The following is a 21,032-nucleotide window of genomic DNA, read 5'->3' as shown; positions in this document are numbered from 1 at the left end:
TAGCACCTTTAGAAATATATTTACCTAGAAAAGTGGTGATGTGCTCAATACTTATTTTACCTGCTGTATGTGGCCCGCGGAGCCCTCTGATGTGGCCCGCGACCTCCTGCTCTGAAATCGGACCCTCCATTCAACTCTATGGAGCGACAGATGTAAACAGACTTTTGTCCGTTTACACCTGCCCAGTGCCTACCTCCAATCCGATCTGCTAAAAAAAAAATAAAAAAAAAATAGAAGTAGATTTCTATCTGATTGGATCAGAGGGCCCATAAAGTAGATTGGGCTGTGTCTGCTTTGCATATGCAGACTGGACACAGACCTGTTATCTGCCCACTCCGCTCATTGTGGCTCGAGACTGGTTACCAAGTCGCTTAAGTGGCCCTCGGCCTTCAAAAGGTTGGGCACCCCTGCTGTAAACAAAACATGCAGCACTCCCCTATGGCTGGTGAAAAAGCCAGACAGTACTTTATGCTTGCTGAAAGTTGCAAGCCAGCACTGTGGGATGGTGTTGCGATGGGCAAAGGCAAGCCTTGTGTTCATGAGCCGAGCCAACAATACCCCTACACTTAAATCTTCTGCAGATAAGATAGTCTCTACCACAAAGAACTCCCATACTTCACCTGCAATTAGTCCACCAATCGCACCCTTTGATATATATTGCTACATATAGAGACTGGATATTCCTCACAGATTCCTCTCAGTCAGGATGTAAGGACAAAACCTAATACCCCCTCAAAACTTAATACAGTGGAGTTAGTTTGTTTGGGACCCTTTGTCTCCAACCATAAGAGGTTATAGCACCCTAGCAAGAGATCTGGTATGTTGGTAAACATACAAAGATACAACATTCCCCCACAGTTCCCAAATAGGTGACATGTCCACGCAGGGTATTGATGTTGATTCGGCTCAAGCATCAAAACATGAACATGTTTTTTTTTTTTAGAACAGTCTCGTAAAGGAAAAAAAAATAAAAGAAATTGAAGAGGTAGAAGTGGAGGGCGAATCCAGAAAGATAACCAAAAAAAAGAAAGAAAAATCCCTGACCTCGGAGCTGAATAATATTAAAATCTTTCATCTTACAAACTCACTTCAGCTGAACATTCTTTACTCACAAAAGGGCTAAGCTTTGCCCCCCCAATAAATTTGACTTGTTCAAAGACCTCATTCGCAATCTAACAGTCAAGAGGTTTTATGCCAAATATCAAGTAGAGACTATACAACATAAGAAAATATGGTCACGCAGGTTGATTTCAACATCGACACATCCACCTTTAGGAGGTCTTATCCACACTTTTAGTGCGCTCGTAGTGCAGAGTGGATTTGCCTTTAGTAAATCAACCCCACCTAGGGCGATATATTGATGATATCTTGATCATTTGGAGCAGTAGCACCAAAGTGTTTGAAACGTAAACCTAAGGCATCGTTACAATAAGACACAAAAGGAGTCAAACATGTGATAGATTCTAAAAGCCTGGTGTTTTTCGACCTGGATTTATACCATGGAGGACGGATCCATCTGCACCAAAAATTGTAAGCCCATGAGTGGGAACTCCTATTTGCAAGCCGTCATCAGCCATCATGGGAAAAAAACATTCAGAGCGGACAATTCCAAAGATTGGGAAGGAATTGCACCAATCGTGAGGAATATGTAAAACAAAGTTCAATTCTAAAAAATATGTTTCTGCAGAAGGGCTATCCACTGAGTTAATCCAAGCGGCTCAGGACAAATTTCTAGGAGTCCCACGACCCCCTAGAGGAAGGGATAGACCAAACACCAATACTGCTAGGTTTGTGACAGAGTACAACAATAAATAGACTTGATGGACTTGTGTCATTTCAACATCAACTACTATGTAACTATGTTACATTCACATAATCATGTGTACAACTGCTGTGGTGTGTACATTCATATGATGATATCTTAATTTATTTTTATTTCTAACTTATCATCATTAATCATCATTACTGGCTTCTTTCTTGCATATGTTATGTGTCATCCTAGAAAGCCTAATTTGTATCCGTTTTTTAATCATTGCCCTATAGATAAATGCATACACAACATTTGCTCCTTGTCAAAGTTTTATAATTCATGTTATTTTATGTTTCTACTAAGGGTCTGACAATGTTGTTTATATACGCTATAATTCATATGTTTCTATTAGGTATTTTCATGATGTGATCGTCTCTAGTTTTTTCTTTAGTCTTTTTTCTTCTTTTTAATTATATTTTTGCATAATATTAATTTTACTTATGCAAGTTTTTATGTATTGTTTTATATGCTCGGGTGACTATGCTGGGATGGTTAGAAAAGGACATTTTTTGTCCCTTCATTTTCTTAATAAAAATCACGATGTTCCCCGCGGCCAGCTCCTATTTAAGATTCCTTGGCTGTTGAAGTCACATGACTTGAAGGTCCACGCCCTGAAACACATTGCCAGGACGACAGCTATCACTCCGGCCAACTCTCCTTTGGCTTGTGTACCAGCGCACCACACTTCACTCTAGATCTGCGCTTCTTGGAGCCCTTCCGGCTGATCTGTGACACTGTGGGTCGGATGTTTTTCCTTTTACTGCAGCAGACTGGGGGGTCTCCACAACCCATACCCAAGGCTCTGGCTGTAGCCATATGGTTGACTTTCCATCCCTCTCATTGAGCCCAGTTCACGAACACGAGGATTGCCTTTGCCCACCGCAGCACCGTCCCACAGGTCTGGTTCGCAAATTTCAGGAAGCCTAAGGTACCGTCTCGATTTTCACTGGCCATAGGGGAGTGCTGCATGCATTCTTTACAATGAATAAGACTGATAGCTTTTAAATAAATTTCATTATGGTTTTCACAGTCACTTTTCTTCCACACGACAGTTAATTGTTTTCCACTACAGCAGCTTTTGCATAGCGCTATTCACTGTGGACGTTTTTTGGTTGTTTTTGGTCTTTATTCTAGCACCACTCCTGGTGCAGACACTCCACAAAGCTGCTTGTGGCTCCCTACATGGTACCATCCATCCTCAATTAGGGGCTCACCACCTTTGTCCTGTAGCACCAGACTGGGTGGTTGTTATATTGAATTTTTTTGCACTTGCAGTATTTTTCAGAAGACAGACAAGACATGGGAAAAAAATGCATACATTGGAAAGGTGCGTTTATCCATACACTTCAATTTTCGTTTGATAGAGTATTTAGCTCTAAGATGAACAGCCAATTTGTTAGGCGATTCATGGATGGAAACAAATTAGAAAGACCATGTACAAGTTCCCACAGTTACACTCAAAGCATTCAATGAATGCACATGAATCTAATTGAGAATTGAGCATTTCCTACACACCTTATGGACAGACAAACCTAACCCCGCCCCCAAAACCTACGGTCTACCAACAATGGTGCTCCAACCTCATTGATCAGAGTGGTGGGATTTCGATTATATACGCCTCTTTGGCGGACAAGACAAGCTCACCTCTCTATGCTCAAGCTTGGGAGTCTGAACTGGAACTCCAACTGGATTGAGGAAAAAGGTCTAGTTGAAACAAATGTTAAGATACTCACTAGATGGTACCATGTGCCATCCAGATTAACAAGAATTTATCCAGAAGCTTGTGTTTTAGGGATTGTAATCAGGTGGGTACTATGAACCATATCTGGTGGACCTGTCCACGCATCAATAACTTCTGGAACAAATTCTTCCATTTCGTGAGGAAAGTGACTGGGGCCTAGAAGAAGCCCAGGGTATCGAAGCCGATAACAAAAACGCAATATCTCTTGGATCATGACCCAAGAACAAAATTGCAGCAAAACTTTTAGACAAGGTATCCAAGTTTGAACCATTTTGGGAGCCTTGGGGGTCATATATTAAAGTCCCCCTTTACCCGGGTCATAAACCCTCTAAGCAGACTCTACTGGATGCCTTCCTCCTCCTCTCCTTCCATCGATGCTCTATCGATACTTTCTTCTCTCTCGTTTCCTTCCTGTTCCACATTGCCATTCGGTATTACACCTGAAGGGGCATAGTTAGGTTATTTTTCGAGTTTAGTTCTAAATTGGTGAATACAGTGGGAGATTTTTGCTGGCTGGGAATCTCCACTCAACATTTAGTGATTTAATGCCACAGGAGTGCATAACATGAGCCATATCAGCAAAATTAGGCCAGGGAGGAGGTTGTGTGCAACGGGTTCGGGGTACTCAGTCGGCCTATGGAAGGGCTGTGCAGGCCACAGCGTGATCCCTTTGGGTTGGCCTGTATGAGCTCTCTAGGGTTGCCTGGGCGCAAATCATTGCTTCTGCTTCCTCTTGACTGCCCCCATTCTATTTACCAGAAACACTGAGAAGTTAACTCAATTCAATATGCTGATAGCACATGTATATTTCCTGCCTTATGGATGGACATTTCATTACAGCTGTATTTTAAGCATTTGTTACATATCTAATGTATGCCTGCAAGTCTCTCTTGACAGGCTATGTTGGCATGTAGGAGGGGGTGCTATATATATTGTTATTTATCTATTTGAATTGAAAATTCCAATAAACATATTGAACAAGAAATTAAGCAATAGATCTCACCTATGAGTCAACTGAATGAACACTTTATTTCATTGCTTAGTTGCCCTTCAGTTAACTTCACAGCTGTCACTCATATACAGGAAACTCTTATCTGTCAAGTAAAATAACAAGCATATTTTTGTGATCCATGCACTGATCCCATATAGCTGCACAACACAAATGATGCAACAAGCTAAGCTCCCCCACTCAAACTTACTTTATGTCCATCTGCTTACACAACAGACATTGCTCATTTCAGATTCTCTCTAGCAAGTTACTACTCTAAAAAGGAAAAAGAAACGATTTGACTTTTGTAGAAACACATAAAGGGTCCTCAGAGGTATTTAAAATGTATTAAAAACAACACCCATTTATTTCACTTGAGTATTAATATGCATCATGTAAACCCAACCATATAAGATGCATTTGATTTCTACTGCCAGTGGCGAAAAGCTTTTCCAATCACAGGACGAGGAGCGGCTTGGATTCCCAGGCTGCCAAGCTGTAGCCTGGCACATGAGCATGCTCATAGGAAAGGCTACAGGGGATGCGGGAAGCAGCGGAGCCACCTTACCAACAGAACCCAAGAAAAGTAAAATTTCCAAATGCAATTAACAAGTGAGAGGCTGAAAAACAGAAGGCAGACCTAAAAGTGTGTGTGTAGATGCTAAAGTATGCTGCTGCTTTTTAAGTGGAGGGTTGAATATCACTTTAATTTAGTTACCTGCCATTTTTTCCTAACAGGATGGAATATGTGGGTTTGATAAAAAGAAGTGCAGTCATACAAGTAGGAGAAGATTTACAGTGCCTTCTAGGATCCCCAAGCTTAATATGAAAATCATATTTTGGGTTCAGCCCTTACTGCTTTAAATCCAGTGTACTTAAAAAGACTACAAACTACAGGTCACTGAATAAGAGGGCTCCGACATCCCCAAAGACGCAATGCCACAAGGTCGGTCTTTTATATGACAACCTTGTGTGATCCAAGGGAAATTATAGTAATGCAGCACAGCTGCCAGCGCAGGGTTGAAAATGAGGTCAAATCCGCAGGAAGCAGCAGAAAGCCAGAGGCAACATTATAAATGAAACAACCCCCAAGGGAGTTGCAGCAAGCAAGGAGTGATGTCCTTCAAACTTTGGAATTATAGAAAGGTGAAAGTATAATCAAATACTTCTGCTTGACATTTCACAGAGTAGACCGTGTATTTTATTCAGCGCAACATCACACTGAATAACTACCTGTTTAAATGTACAGCATGACCACACTGGTGAATGCCAGGAAAACTGGGGGTGGGGGGGGGGGGGGATGCATATCTACATGTCCAATGTTTGGAACCTTTTTAAACAGTAAAACCCTAGCCAATAATGTGCGTACACATTTAAAATACTTATGTGCAGTATAATATATTTGTAATTCTGCATCACATACACCTCTAATCACACTAAGTGACCAGAGATGGACACCACTTTTTCACAGTCGGTGGCTTCCTGTTTTACCTGTACAGATTCAAGCTACTTACTGGACTTTTAATCGAGTCCTCCCTGTTCTTATCCCCACTTGTTACTGACTCAGCTGTGTTTCCAGCCTTCAGTATCTGAAACATGTCAGGGTGACAGTGCTGTGAAATGCAATATAGACTAATCCCACTATACTGGCATTCCAGCTTAAATTTATAGTGTGCATGAAAATTCATATGTAAATAGCGGTTTACGAATCAACGTTACAGTTTAACAAGTAAGCGTATAATCGCTAATCCTGTCCAAACTTCAACCAGTTTAAATCTGGGGTTAAATTAACCCATTGTGACCAGACCAAAAATAATTTTGATTAGTAATTTACCCAAGTTTACACTTGAAATTTGAATAGCTCACATGTTTTATCATAAATAGAAATACGTCTAAAGCTCGTCCACGTGTCCGGCGGGCCACCCGCGATCGCGTTAAAGAGAGGCAGAATGTAAACAAGGTGGATCCCCGTTCTGAGAGGGGACAACTCTGAGATTAGCTGTTCCTAGTGATCAGGAACAACAATCTGTGTTGTCCCAGCAAGCCCTATTTCCCACACAGTTCGAACACACCCAGGAAACATAGTTAACCCCTTGGTCGCCCCTAGTGTTAACCCCTTCCCTGCCAGTGTCATTTATACATTGATCAGTGCATTTTTTTTTTTAGCACTAATCACTGTAATGTCACTGGTCCCCAAAAAGTGTCACTTGGGGTCGGATTTGTCTGCCACAATGTCGCATTCCTGCAAAAACTTTCAGATCACTGCTATTACCAGTAAAACAAAACACAAAGTCCATAAATCTATCCCATAGTTTGTAGATGCTATAACTTTTGTACAAGCTAATAAATATACACTCATTGCGATTTTTGTTACCAAAAATATGTAGAAGAATACATTTTTTTTTATTATAGCAGAAAGTAAAAAAATATTTTAATTATTTAAATTGTCTGCCTTTTTTTTTGTTTATAGTGCAAAAAATAAAAACCGCAGAGGTGATCAAATACCACAAAAAGAAAGCGGTGAAAAAATAACCTCAAATTTTGTTTGGGTACAGCGTCGCGCAACTGTCAGTTAAAAAATGGCCTGGTCATTAAGGGGATAAATCCGGCTGAGGTGGTTAAATATGATCACTATAGCACAGGGATTGACAAACTTGCTTTGAATCTAGGAGCCAGCTAAAAAGGTTAGACAAAAAAAAACACCACATTAAAAGTAAATTTTAGGGGGCACAAAAACACAATAAATTGCCCAATTTTTGGTCAAATATAAAAGCCAAGGTTACACCAAGTAAATGGATACCCAATATGTCAAAACTTAAAAATGTCAGTACCCTATATTTTCCATAGCCAATGCTTTAAAAGCCCCATATAGATCATTAGCGTTTAAAAAGGAGGTCCGGTGCAAGAATTATTGCTCTCATTCCAGCATGCATGGTAACATATAACATTCCACTGCGTGCGTTTACATTTGTACGTGCATATAGGTGGAGGTGCCTCAATTTTTATGTGCTTGGGTGCAACAATATTTTTTTTTTTATTGTAAACAAACACTGTATTGGCAGCTCTGTCCAGTGCCATAGCAAGGGAGGGGAGGGGAGCAGAGCCTGAGCGATGACCGTGACAGGAGTTGCAGGCTGATGTTCAGGACAAGAGATCACAGGGCCTTCTAGACTGGGTTCAAATCCAATGTACCCTATGGTTGCATTCAGTCCTGATTCTTTCCCCCCTCTCCCAGCGGTAGCCCTGCCTGCATACACACCCAGGAGTATTCAGCTCAGTTACTGATCTTTTACTATTGAGACTTGTGTAATGAATGAAGCTGATGCTACACACCCCCCCCCCCCCACTGTAGTGCATGCTAATGTTGGTCTCCAGGGTGCCCCTTCTTTCAGAAACCATCACTTGCACCAAATGATAGATTTGTCTCCTTGCTAGCAGCATGTTAGAAAGCAGTGGGGGGAGGGGGAAGGGGGGCTTTCCAACTAGCTCAGTAACCACAGGATGGATCAGAATTGGACCAAGTGCTCACATGACAAAGGAACTGCACCTGTTGGCTGTCTGTTTACTCTCCAAGTTCCAAGAGTCATCAGCAGCAGCCCATACCCAGGAGCAGAAAGCATGTTAAAAAAAAAGACTTCTCTTTTATCACAATTTATACAGGGGTTGGACAAAAATATGGGAACACCAGCTAAAAGAACAAAACCATTACCGAATATGGTGTAGGACTGCCTTTGGCATCCAAGATGCCTGAAATTTTTCTTGGAATTGACAAAAATAATGTCTTGGATGATGGATAATAAAATTTGATACCACTCTTCATGCAAAAATCATTCCAGTTCTCAGAGATGCCAAAGGCCGGAAAACAAGCCTGAACCCTGTTCTCCAAAATTGACCATAATTACTCTATGGGCAGAGTAAGCTGCTAATCAGAGGTTACACAAGACTCAACAGCCTCTTTCCTCTCCCATGTGACAGCGCAGAGCTCATCACAAAGTACCAGCACTGTCAAAAACAGTGCAAGTCACATCATGTTCCATTAGAAATCCTGGGTGTTTGCTTTGTTCTTGAGAAAATCGGTGACCAAAAGGAAAGAGGACTTTTGACATAACTGTAAATTTCATATCCGAGTACAGGCAACTTCTACACCATGGGCTATACGCTTGTACCTTCAGGTGATTGGACACTAGACTATCTTTGAAAACACACCTCCCTGAGGTGTCTTCTCTTTAAAGTTGGTCATAGATGGTTCGAATCTCGGCTGGTTCCTGTTGAACTATGTATGGGTAGGCTGAATGCACTGATTGATCAACTTGGGTACAACCAGCCTGCCAGATTTTACCGCTATAGCCACTGGCAATAATCACTGCCTTCTCTCAGCAGGGATTGCTTCCCAGCACTGGAGGGACAACCTGACTGCTCTGAACGCCAAAATATTGATGGGAAGTTTGGTTTCCTCCATGACCATGTTCCCTGAACTGTCAAGGATTGGAAGACTCCACCCCAACCTGACAGAATTGCGTCTATTTTAGAACTTTCCAAAATTAGGGAAATATTTTTTTTTCTCATTGTTAGAGTGGAAGTTGTGATCCACCAGGACAAAGAAATATATGTTTGGTTGGATAGGTGCATGGGTAAGTCCAGGGGAAGCGTCTGCTTTTTCCATGCGGACAGAAGGTTTAGTTCCAAAATTAGTAATTGTGTGAAAGGTACTGACTTAAAGGGGGTGACAATTAGAACCCAGAACTCTCATGGTAAAGGTCTGTGGAATTTCTCTTGGATCTCAGTCAAGCATGAGCTCCCAGAGAAAGAACTTTCTTTTTTGAAAAGAAAGACTTGCTTGGGACGTATCCAGAATCGGACCAAAGAGTTCTAGGCGCAGGGAAGGCCAGAGGCAGATTTGTTGAAATTGATCACCCAGCTAAAAGCCTGGAGCAACTGATTTGTTTTTTTTGCTGAGAAACCAGACTAATAAAATAAATAGTGTAGTGCTATATCAATCGCCCTATATGCTGTTAACATTTGTTCAAATAACACGCATACAAAGTGCAAATAATGCAATACCCAAATCCATAAAAGAAGAATATACAAAAAATATAAAAAAGTGCCAAGTGTACTGTGGTATGCCCATAAACCAAAGAAAAAGCTTCTAAAAACAAAAATTTAAAATTATATAAATTTTCTTTACTATATTCCAGCTTCTAGTGAAGCAATGCTGGTCCTCTTGTGTTTCCACTACCTCCACTCAGATGCAATAAAGCCACTGGCCTCTTACCAAATGTTGTGGACCATTAAGAGTTAAATGGTCAGAAGCACTTTAAACACAAGGTGCCTCCAATGGTATTCAAAACCGCAATCACAGCCATCAATTTTTGATGTTACCAGCAAACAAAAGGATAAAAAGTGCAGATAGTATATAAAAAGCTGTATACAAGAGCTTGTTTTGCGAGCTACCTACTAGTGCTAATAGCTAATCAATAATAATTGTAAGAGCAGCTGCTGACACTAATCATTTACTCCTACAGCCGTGTAATATTAAAATCAAATGTATAATATGTGCCGCACTAACTACCTGTGTATCCCACCGAGATACTAACGTGAAATAAATCAACTCAAATATATGCCTTGGCTAATAAGTAATCAGGCTTAATCCATATATAGCATAATGAACAAAGTGAAAAAACATATATGAAGTGACATTCAATGGAGTGCTTAAGTACTAAATCCACTGTGCTGCCATAATCACATGAAGCAGCACAGCCCAAATTTGTATGATAAAGACCTTCTTTGATGAAAGATCTATAGATCCATCGGTGCAATTCAAACAGTGCTGTGATTCCACAAACATGTGCTCCCCACTCTTAGAGCGTGTGACCTTGCATTTAAGCTTAGTCAAAACACGCTTCTGAATAACCACTGGATTCTGAGTGTACTGAGGGGTCCCAGACTGTTTGGTATCACTGTCTCCTGCTTTACGATGCTTTTCGAAATGGCAAAAGAAGGAGGCTCGATGGCGTGATATTGTTTGCATAAAATGTATTTAACTACTTAAGGACCGCCTCCTGCACATATACGTCGGCAGAATGGCACGGCTGGGCACAAGCACGTACAGGTACGTCCTCTTTAAGTGCCCAGCCGTGGGTCGCGCGCCCGCGACCTGTTCCGAAGCTCAGTGACCGCGGACCCGATCGCCGCTGGAGTCCCGCGATCGGTCCCCGGAGCTGAAGAACGGGGAGAGCTATGTGTAAACACAGCTTCCCCGTTCTTCACTGTGGCGCCGTCATTGATAGTGTGTTCCCTTTTATAGGAAAACACAATCAATGATGTCACGCGTACAGCCACACCCCCCTACAGTTATAAACACAAATGAGGTCACACTTAACCCCTTCAGCGCCCCCTTGTGGTTAACTCCCAAACTGCAATTGTCATTTTCACAGTAAACAATGCATTTTTTGCTGTGAAAATGACAATGGTCCCAAAAATGTGTCAAAATTTTCCGAAGTGTCTGCCATAATGTGACGAAAAAAATCGCTGATCGCCATTAGTAGTAAAAAAAAGTAAAAAAAATATTAATAAATATGAAAAAAAAACATCCCCTATTTTGTAAACGCTATACATTTTGTGCAAACCAATCGATAAACGCTTAATGTGATTTTTTTTTACCAAAAATGGGTAGAAGAATACGTATCGGCCTAAACTGGGGAAAACTTTTTTTTTAATATATATATATATTTTTGGGGGATATTTATTATAGCAAAAAGTAAAAAATATTGCATTTTTTTCAAAATTGTCGCTCTATTTTTGTTTATAGCGCAAAAAATAAAAACCGCAGAGGTGATCAAATACCACCAAAAGAAAGCTCTATTTGTGGGGAAAAAAGGACGCCAATTTTGTTTGGGAGCCACGTCGCATGACCGCTCAATTGTCAGTTAAAGCGACGCAGTGACGAATCGCAAAACTGGCCAGGTCCTTTAGCTGCCTAAAGGTCCGGGTCTTAAGTGGTTAAGAAAAAAGCCCCTAAATGGGGTACTCACACGATAAAGGATATCAATATCCCCCTGTTTAAGATACATTATCCCTGTATCAAATGTGCGTAGGGAAGGGGACAGGATGGTGGAGAAGGCAGCAGGTCTGCCTACAGAGGAGGAACATCCAATCGCACACACATCCCCAGAGTTTTTTTTATGCCTCATACAGAGCGGTGCACCGACGCACCTTTATCATGGGAGTACCCCATACCCCATAGCCCCTAGGCTTTTTCTTAAATACATACAGTATTATGAGCGGCTATTAACCAAGGGTGGGGAGCACCTATGTGTGGAGTCACAGCACTGTTTTAATTGCACCGATGGATCTATAGGTCCTTCATCAAAAGACTTTCATGCGATTTTGGGCCGTGCTGCTCCATGCGATTAAGGCAGCACAGTGGATTTGGTACTTAAGCACTCTATTTAATGTCACTTCATATATATATATATATATATATATATATATATATATATATATATATATATATATATATATATTCACTTTGTTCATTATGCTATATATGGATTAAGCCTGATTACTTATTAGCTATGGCATATATTTGAGTTTGTTCTTTTTTTTCACATTAGTATCACGGTGGGATACACAGGTAGTTATATATATTATATATTTTAATTTTAGTATATAAAAAGCCACCTTATTAAAAAAAAATATAGCATGCACTTACAAGTTAAAGCTTCACAACCGCATTAAGTAGCAGTCACAATGCATCAAACCAGGCAGTTCCTCTAGCAGACTTTTGCCAGAATCATGTGGGATATCCCTTTGTTGCTTGCCGGTAATATTGGAGACTGATGGATCTGATTGGAGTTTTGAATGCCATAGGTCCACAACATTTGTTAAGAGGCCAGACACTTTATTGCATGCGAATGGACATGGTGGAAACACGGGGGCCAACATTACTGCACTAGAAGCTGGAATATAGTAAAGACAACATATATATATATATATATATATATATATATATATATATATACATATATATATATATATATATATATATAATTTGGGCTGTTTTTGGAAGCTTTTTCTTTGGTTTATTGGCATACCACAGTTTACTTGGTGGTTTCACATGCACTTCATTAGCACTTTTTTCCCTTTATTTTTGTTATTTGTTATTGGTGTACTCAATGATTTATTACATAAATTATTATTGTATGGTAAAAACTTAGCTGATAATTGCAAGGGGATGAATCCTTAAAGCGGAGTTCCACCCAGAAATGGAACTTCTGAGGATCAGATTCCTCCTCCCTCCTGTGCCACATTTGGCACCTTTCAGGGGGGAGCAGATACCTGTCAAATCCAGGTATTTGCTCCCACTTCCAGGGAAATATCGCCACAATCTTGTGCAGCGAACTACGCAATATCCGGCTCCTCCTCCTCCCCCCGCTGCCTTCTGGGAGACACACAGGTCCCAGAAGAGAGCAGGGACCATTCAACAAGTGTACAGCGACTTAAGCATATGCAGTAGGAAACAGGCTGTGAAGCCACAAGGCTTCACTTCCTGTTTCCCTTAGTAAGGATGCCAGCGCCTGCACCCGGAGCCGAGGGACAGGTCGGCTTCGGGTGCCGACATTGCGGGCTCCCAGGACAGGTAAGTGTATTAAAAGTCAGCAACTGCAGTATTTTTAGCTGGCTTTTTTTTTTTTTTTTGCCCAGACAGAACTCTGCTTTAAAGAAGGTCGTCTAGATAGCATTTCACTTGAATGCAAGGGTGTGAAGACCTTTGTGAACACCATGGGAGCAGAGGATAAGCTGAAAGGTAGTAGGACAAACTAGAAGTTGTCGTATTCTATTGCAAAGCTTGGAAATCACAAATGAGGTGGGTAAATGGGAACATGTAGATGGCATCTTGGATTTTCATGAATGTCATGGGCTTCCCTTGTTTCAGAGAAGTAATTACGGACCTTGCAGACTAAGAAATTTTGAAATTTGGAGCTTAAAGTGGATGTAAACTTGATTCATAAAATTTGACCCAAGCACATATCTGTAGTGTTTGCTTATCGCTCTCCAAAGCCCAGAGTCCCATGTCTTTCTGCTGCTCCGTTCTTCTGTTATCAGCGCAATAACTTCTGACAAATTCTCCAACAACAGAGATAGAACCAGCCTGAAATTTGTGTCGGTGGGTGCTATAAATAGATTAGCAGAGAGCTCTTTGCATAACAGAGCTTTGCACATTCCTTCCTTCCTTTACCTATGTGGAGTGGAGGTGTGTGCCTTTCCGTCAATCAGCTGTCCTACAGTGTATGCCAAGAATCAACTCCCAGTACTGATTAGGAAGAGAAAATGCCTAACGCGATGTCCTAAAGACAGCAGATCTACATGTAAAACCTATATAGGAAGATTTGTTTCATCTCTGTGTATCATCTGAGGCTGTTCACTTTAGTGGGCAGAGACAATGAGTTTATCAGCATTATTAGCAAGCGTGTTGCGTGAAGCTCCCTGTTCAATATAATGATAGTCGGGTGGAGAGAAATATTCTGCAGTTTGCGCCAACAATGCCTCAACATCTGTTTTATTCCCTTCCAATTCTGCATCCTCTAGGACCAACATATCAGGGTCTGACTCTGGCTTAAACACAGGTGTAGTAGAATATGTGGGGTGTTTGAGTCTTATGCGGCGCACCCACGGTCGTTTTTCGGCATGAAAAAAAAAAAAACATTTTTCCAACTTCATCATTAAAAACGATGTTGCCCACACACCATCGTTTTTAAAAAATGATGAACAAAGCGCGGTGACGTACAACACGTACAACGGCACTCTGAAGGGGAAGTTCTATTTGACTTTGGGCTGCTTTTAGCGGATTCCTTGTTAGTAAAAGACAATTTGCGCTTTTTTATCTGTTACAGCGTGATGAATGTGCTTACTCCATTATGAATGGTAGTTTTACCCGAACGAGCGCTCCCATCTCAAAACTCGCTTCTGGGCATGCGCGGGATTAAAAACTTTGTTTTAGTCCACACACGATAATTTTTTACAACCTGAAAAACGACATTTTAAAAAACGACGTTAAAAAATGCAGCATGTTCAGAAGCCGAAAAACGATGTGAAGCCCACACATGATTTTAAATGACGGTTTTAAAAAAGTCGTTTTTTTTTTCATGCCGAAAAACGAGCGTGTGTACGCGGCATTAGACAAAGATTGTTGCATTAAGGCCAGTAATATCCAGTTATATTTTGCGTATTGCATTAAAGAATGCATCAAGCTCTTTGTAAAAACAGTTTACTGAACTGGTCAGAACTAGTTTTTGAGGGAGTTCATTCTACATTTTCACAGCCGTTATTGTGAAGAAGCCTTTCTGTGTATGCCGAGGTTAAATATTTTTTGCTACAGACGTAAAGAGTGCGCCTTGTCCTTTGTAATTACCCTTAAGCGCTGTACACACGATCGGATATCTGATGGAATCCAATCCGATGGATTTTTTTATCAGGTATTCGATGAAGCCGACTTTCATCAGTCTTGCCTACACACCATTGGTTAAAAATCCGACGGTGTCCAACGCGGTGACGTAAAACACTACGACATGCTGAGAAAAATGAAGTTCAATGCTTCCAAGCATGCGTCGACTTGATTCTGAGCATGTGTGGATTTTTGACAGATGGATTTCTCCACAGACGATCGTTTTTTTTCTATCGGTTTTTTAACCATAAGAAAACTTTAAAACAGGTTCTATTTTTTTTCACAGATGAATAAAAACCCGATGGGGCTCACACACGATCGGTTTGTCCGATGAAAACGGTCCATTTTCATCAGACGAACCGACGTGTGTACAGGGCTTAAAGCGAATAACTGCACAAAGTTCTCTATATTGACCATTTATGTATTTATTAAACATGGTGATTATACCCCCACTTAATCACCTTCACGAAAAAGAAAATATTCAGCTTAGGTAATCTTTCCTCACAGAAAGGGCCCTCCAGTCCTATTTTGGTTGCTCTTCTTTGCATTACTAGTTTATTTATTTTTCTCTCTAAAGTGTTTACCTCTTAATACGATAAAGTATGTTGCTTGCTTTAGATACTGGAAAAAAACGATTCCACTGACCGCTCCAGTTGTACTCCTACAACGTATGATGCATGCATGTTTTGAGCCCCCAAGTGCCTAACATGGCAAGCACAGAAATTGCAATTTTAATATCAAACTGGTTGCCATTTATAAATAGGTTAAAAAGGAAAGGGTTCCAGCATTGAACCTTGGGGAACACCAATAATAACCTTAGACCATGCAGGCCCTAAATCAGTGATGGCAAACCTTTTTGAGTCTGAGTGCCCAAACAGCAAATTAAAACCAACTATTTCAAAGTGCCAACACAGAATTAAACCTACCAGAGGCTCTGTGGGACTGATTATCCCTCTAAAATGAGACCTAAAAAAAGGTACAAAAAAAATGTAGGATTCTGCCAGATTCGCTCAGAATGCAGAGATCATGAGTGCGTTATGCACAGAGTGCAACATACACCGACCTATACACGGACCCACCCGACACATACTTCCTGCACCACTCACACCCCTCCCCACCCCCCCCAAGCAGTACTGTACATGTAGATCGGAGGATATGCCACACATTGCAGGGGTGTCATCCTGGCGGCTCAGTCCGAGTCCCTTCCTCCCTCTCTCTTCAGCAGCATCTGAAGGCCACCGGCGAGGCTCAGGCATCTGAAGGCCACCGGCGAGGCTCAGGCATCTGAAGGCCACCGGCGAGGCTCAGGCATCTGAAGGCCACCGGCGAGGCTGCATTGACCTCTTGTATCATGTCTAGTACAGAAATTTGGAATAAACTGTTAGCGCAAACACTGGTACTATCGAACGCTTAAAAAGCAGGCATTGTATATGTCTAGAAAAAGTCAGCTTTATAGTCCATATAGTGGTACAAAATGACCAATCCTAAAAAGGAAGGCGATGGGAAGATGGTGGGCGACAGCTATCCTCAGAGAAAAGCCAACTCTGTTAGGGGAAGACAAGGAAAGAAAAGAGGGAAGCACCACCCAAGTGCAATATGTCAGATACTAGGTTTAATCTCAAAAGAAATGCACTTATAATACACAATTACAAAACAGGCTCATCAGGGTCTCATGATGCGCAGTGCGGTCCAGTCTCGCGTCCATCTAGAGCCACGGATCTACAAGCAGGTAGGCCTGTGGAAGGAGCTGGTCTTCGAGCGCATAGCCTGTTACTATTCTCACCTTCCTTCCGCCAGACATATCGCTTGGCGTTGAGGCCAAATCATTCAATTCGAGTCTCATCTCACCATAACAAATTTTTCCACGTGGCCTTAGAATCTTCAAGGTGCGTTTAAAGTGGTCAGATGAGACTAAAACTGAATTATTTGGCCTCAACAATCAATATGTCTGGCGTAAAACCAAAACAGCTCACCATCCAAATAGCACCATTCCTACAGTAAAGCATGGACGTGGTAATATCCTGTTATGGGGGTGTTTCTCTACAGCAGGGATGGGATCACTTGTCAGGATAGAAGAAAAATGGATGGGCCAAAATTCCATAAAATTCAAGGAAAATATAATGCCCTTTGCCAGAACGTTGTGAATGGGAAGCTGGTTTACCGTCCAACATAAAAATGACCCAAAGCACACAGCAAAAATGACCACACAGTGGTTGAAGGAGAAAAAGGTGAATGTCCTTGCATGAACTAATGAGGGCCCAGACTTAAACCACATTGAAAATCTGTAGAATAACTTGAAGACTGCAGTTCACAAACCGTCACCTTCAGTTCTGCAAATAAAATAAGAGTGGGCAAATATTGCAAAGTCTAGATGTGAAAAGTTGGAGATATATCCCAACAGACTAAAAGCTGTAATTAACGTAAAAGGTGGTTCAACAAAATACTGAGATAAAAGGGGTGATCCTTTTTCCAGCTATGCGATTCTGTTTTTGATTTATTTCTGACATGTTGGTGTTATATCTTTCACTTGGATGTTATAAGTTGCACTAGTAAATACAGCTGGATAAAACAAAAACGGTCTTGATTTCAGGCTCTAAAGCAAAATATGATTTTAAAAAAGGGGGGTGATTATTTTCTATATCCACCGTATATATTTCCAAGCCATCAAGTCTAGACTGGCAGAACTGTCCCAAAACAAATGGCTATATGGAAACAAAATGTCATGGATGACTATATACCATGTAGTCAATCCTTGCATAAAGCAGTATGGTGACATAATTTTTACAGTTATATGGTGCAAAAATTAATCTTGAAGATATAAGAACATGTATGCTGTGCTAGAGTCATTGAAACAGTTTGGGGGGGTGAAAACTGGACATATAACAGATAAAAATGACATGACTATGTAAGCAAACCTCAAGCACACTGTGAAGGTGCGACGATTCCAAAGGTCTTTTCCTTCTTGGTCCAATTGCAGCCAGTGCTGTGAGATTCGCTTCTCGGTATTGCAGTTGTTCTAGTTCCAGCTGCTGAAGCTAAGAAAGAGAATATTCCACACTAAATGAGCAGATTGTTAACATTTCTTTTTGAATTCTAATGGCTTACATTATACAGATCATTTTCTGAGTTTATTAGAATGTCACACTATTTATAATCATTTTCACAGCAGGATTCACATAGTATAATCAAAACAAAGTTTTAATCTAGTGGGAGACCTCTATAAACTTGGGGAGAGAAATACATTTGGGGAGGGGAGAGAAATTCTGCCATTTTTACCTCACAAATTAGCCTCATTTATAGAATAATAAGGATACAAAACGGGACAGGTATAGCCTATAGCAACCAGATCAGATGACTGCATTCATGCTTTTCCTTTTTTTTTTTTTACAAAAACACCAGGAGGGCTACACACTCTTCTCTGGTTTACACAAGGTCCATGTATCTGTATCTGACACATTTAAAGTTTATCATATATTTTTAGTTTAAGGTAGACCAGAAACTAATCAATAAGAGTTAAAGCGGGGGTTCACCCTATCGACGGGAAAAAAAATTTTTATTTTACCTTAAAATCAGGCATTGTAGCGCGAGCTACAGTATGCCTGTCCCGAATTTTTTACCGCCGTACTCACCTTGTAGTCGTCCATCGAAGATTCCGGGGAATGGGCGTGCCTATGGAGACGGAGGATGATTGACGGCCGGCTCTGGCGCGTCACGCTTCTCCGGAAATAGCCGAAATAGGCTTGGTCTTCACGACGCGTGCGCATAGCCTGTGCGCAGGCGCCGTGAAGAGCCGAGACCTACTCCGGCTGTCTTCGGGGAGAGTGACGTGCCAGGGCCGGCCGTCAATCATCCTCCCTCTCCATAGGCACGCCCATTCCCCGCGGGAGCCGGAATCTACGATGGACGACTACAAGGTGAGTACGGGGTTAAAAAAATCGGGACAGGCATACTGTAGCTCGCGCTACAATGCCTGTCTCGATGGTAAAATGTGTCGGGGGGGGTGAACTACCGCTTTAACACTAATAGATCATACCAGTGCCGATACTGACCTCCCTGGGGCCCTACTAAGCAAAATGACATGTCACATTAAAGTTGAGAAGCGGGGGGGGGGGGTTTGGCTACTAAAAAAATTACAGGTCACATTAAAAGTTAAAGCAGGGGGGTGGGGTGTTCTGCTGTCATTACATCTTACATTAAAGTGAGAAGCGGGGGGGGGTTCCGACTTCTTACCTCTTCTCCCATGCAGCCAGCAAGTTGAGAAGGTGGGTGAGGGGGGCCAAAAATTACTTCTCACCAGGTAGGGCCTCTAGTAATTTGCGGGGCCCTAAGCGGCTTGCATAGTGAGCCTATAGGGCGGATCGGCCCTGGATCATACAAGTGTGGTTAGGAGGCATTATATGCGACACTGAAACTAGAAGCAGAAAGCTTCCAGTTATTCACTGTATGCTCTCCTTTCAGGGAACCTGTCAGGATGTTTATTTGCCTGTTACTGCCTGGGCGCCTACTCCTACTAGTGCTGGAGATTGCTACTGGAAGTAGTGCTAGCAAATGGACAGACATCATGCTGTGTGTTCTGCAGAGTTGTGCTGATCCTTGAAGTTGGTACCTCTCTAGGAGTTCTCCAGCACTGGAATGGGACCACAGCTGTGACAGCTGTCCTGACAATTGAAGTGCCCAATTCACTTCATAGCATTAAAGTAGATACCATTCAGATTTTTAAGCTGCAGTAGAAAAATGAAACCAAGAACCAACTGGTCCCTGTGGGTTCCCTTTTCAAATATTTGTAATACTTTATTATGCTCTTTAAAATGTGGGAAGTAGACTTCAACTCAGGAACATGCAATTCATAAAAAAGAAACGCACGCTAAATACCACTTTTTTTGCGGTAATTGACGTGTTTTCACACCTTATTTTAATGCAGACCACACCACCAGCTGCAATGGGAAGTGAAACGCTTAGTATTGGTTTATTCCTACCACTGCTAAATGTAACAATTAAGCTCAGGTCTGCAGGTTGTTAGGAAGCCTACACCCCTTTGTGCCCTAACAACTATGACTCATCCCCCTGCTGTCAGTGGGGCAAGCGTGCACCCACCTCCCAAACCTTATACCCTCTACCTACCCCCCCCCTCCGATGTTGATAATGAGGACAAGGGCTTCTTCCCCACAACACTAGCCCGATGGTAGCTGGGTGAGACTTATTAGATTTCCCAGATCCTCCCCCACCATGGGGGGGGGGGGGGGTTGAAAAAGATGCTCCTCATGTATATCCATTGCCATTTTATTGGTGCGAGGTTCCCCCCAAAATCCATACCAGACTAGAGCATGGTATGGATTGTTGTGGGGGGGGGGGGGGGGGCTTTTTTTATGTTGGCTCTTACGTTTTACATTTGCTGTTGTCAGCAGGAATTCCTGAGCCCTAATCCATAGCTGTGATCTTTAAACCCTGATCCATACCAGCAAGATCAACATTTCATTTTCTATTTTGCACAAGCAAAATCTTGTAAGCCAACTGGCTGAAAGAAAAAAAAAATTGTTGATCCAACAGGTTTATATGTTAAAAAACAAAACAAAAAACAGTCAGCCTGTTAACTTTTTAAATGCATAAATGACATATTCCTTCTCAGTCATTTTAGTTAAAGCTGCCTCCTCACAGCTGTTTACTACAACAATCCATGTTCAATCATAATAAGAAATTCTGGTTCTGTAATCATTTGAACTAATAAATTAAAAAAAATATATATATCTGTTCTAGCCAGGAAAGTCTCTTGCTGTGGTTTATTCTCATTTTGCCTTGGATTCTACATTAAAAGCAATAATAAAGTTCTTTAAAACATTCATAAATAACCTGCCGCTGACACCTCGAAGCAAAGTGGAGCTCTGTTCAGCAACAACAAATTTCATAGTTCACAAGGCGCAGTTAATGGTGGGAGGGGGAAGGAAAAAGAAAAAAGGTTGTTCTTTAAGTATGTGACTCATTTAGAACAAAGATCCTTAAAAAAAAAAAAAAAAAAAAATCTGTCTTGTCACTATAGAAACCAATTTCTTCA

At 41.4% G+C, this 21,032-nt stretch overlaps 1 protein-coding gene across 3 annotated transcripts in view; it reads right to left on the bottom strand.

The window, feature by feature from the left end:
- The window catches only part of TAF4B (TATA-box binding protein associated factor 4b), a 177,982-nt gene that overhangs the window by 14,851 nt on the left and 142,099 nt on the right, over positions 1 to 21,032 (bottom strand). The window contains exons 14-16 of one of the 3 annotated variants that reach the window (XM_040354096.1): positions 17,899 to 18,018; positions 4,751 to 4,815; positions 4,556 to 4,645 (exon numbers count right to left, since the gene is read on the bottom strand). In XM_040354096.1, the coding sequence (XP_040210030.1) occupies positions 4,789 to 4,815; positions 17,899 to 18,018 (147 nt within the window). In that variant the 3' untranslated portion in view covers positions 4,556 to 4,645; positions 4,751 to 4,788. Of the gene's footprint in view, positions 1 to 4,554; positions 4,646 to 4,750; positions 4,816 to 17,898; positions 18,019 to 21,032 lie in introns of those variants that run through there. The other 2 variants (XR_005749491.1, XM_040354095.1) reach the window with 2 other exon arrangements.

This window comes from Rana temporaria, chromosome 5 (genome assembly GCF_905171775.1).
Source record: "Rana temporaria chromosome 5, aRanTem1.1, whole genome shotgun sequence".
In the NCBI taxonomy this organism is placed as follows: domain Eukaryota; kingdom Metazoa; phylum Chordata; class Amphibia; order Anura; family Ranidae; genus Rana; species Rana temporaria.
This window is presented reverse-complemented; position numbering and strand designations above follow the sequence as displayed.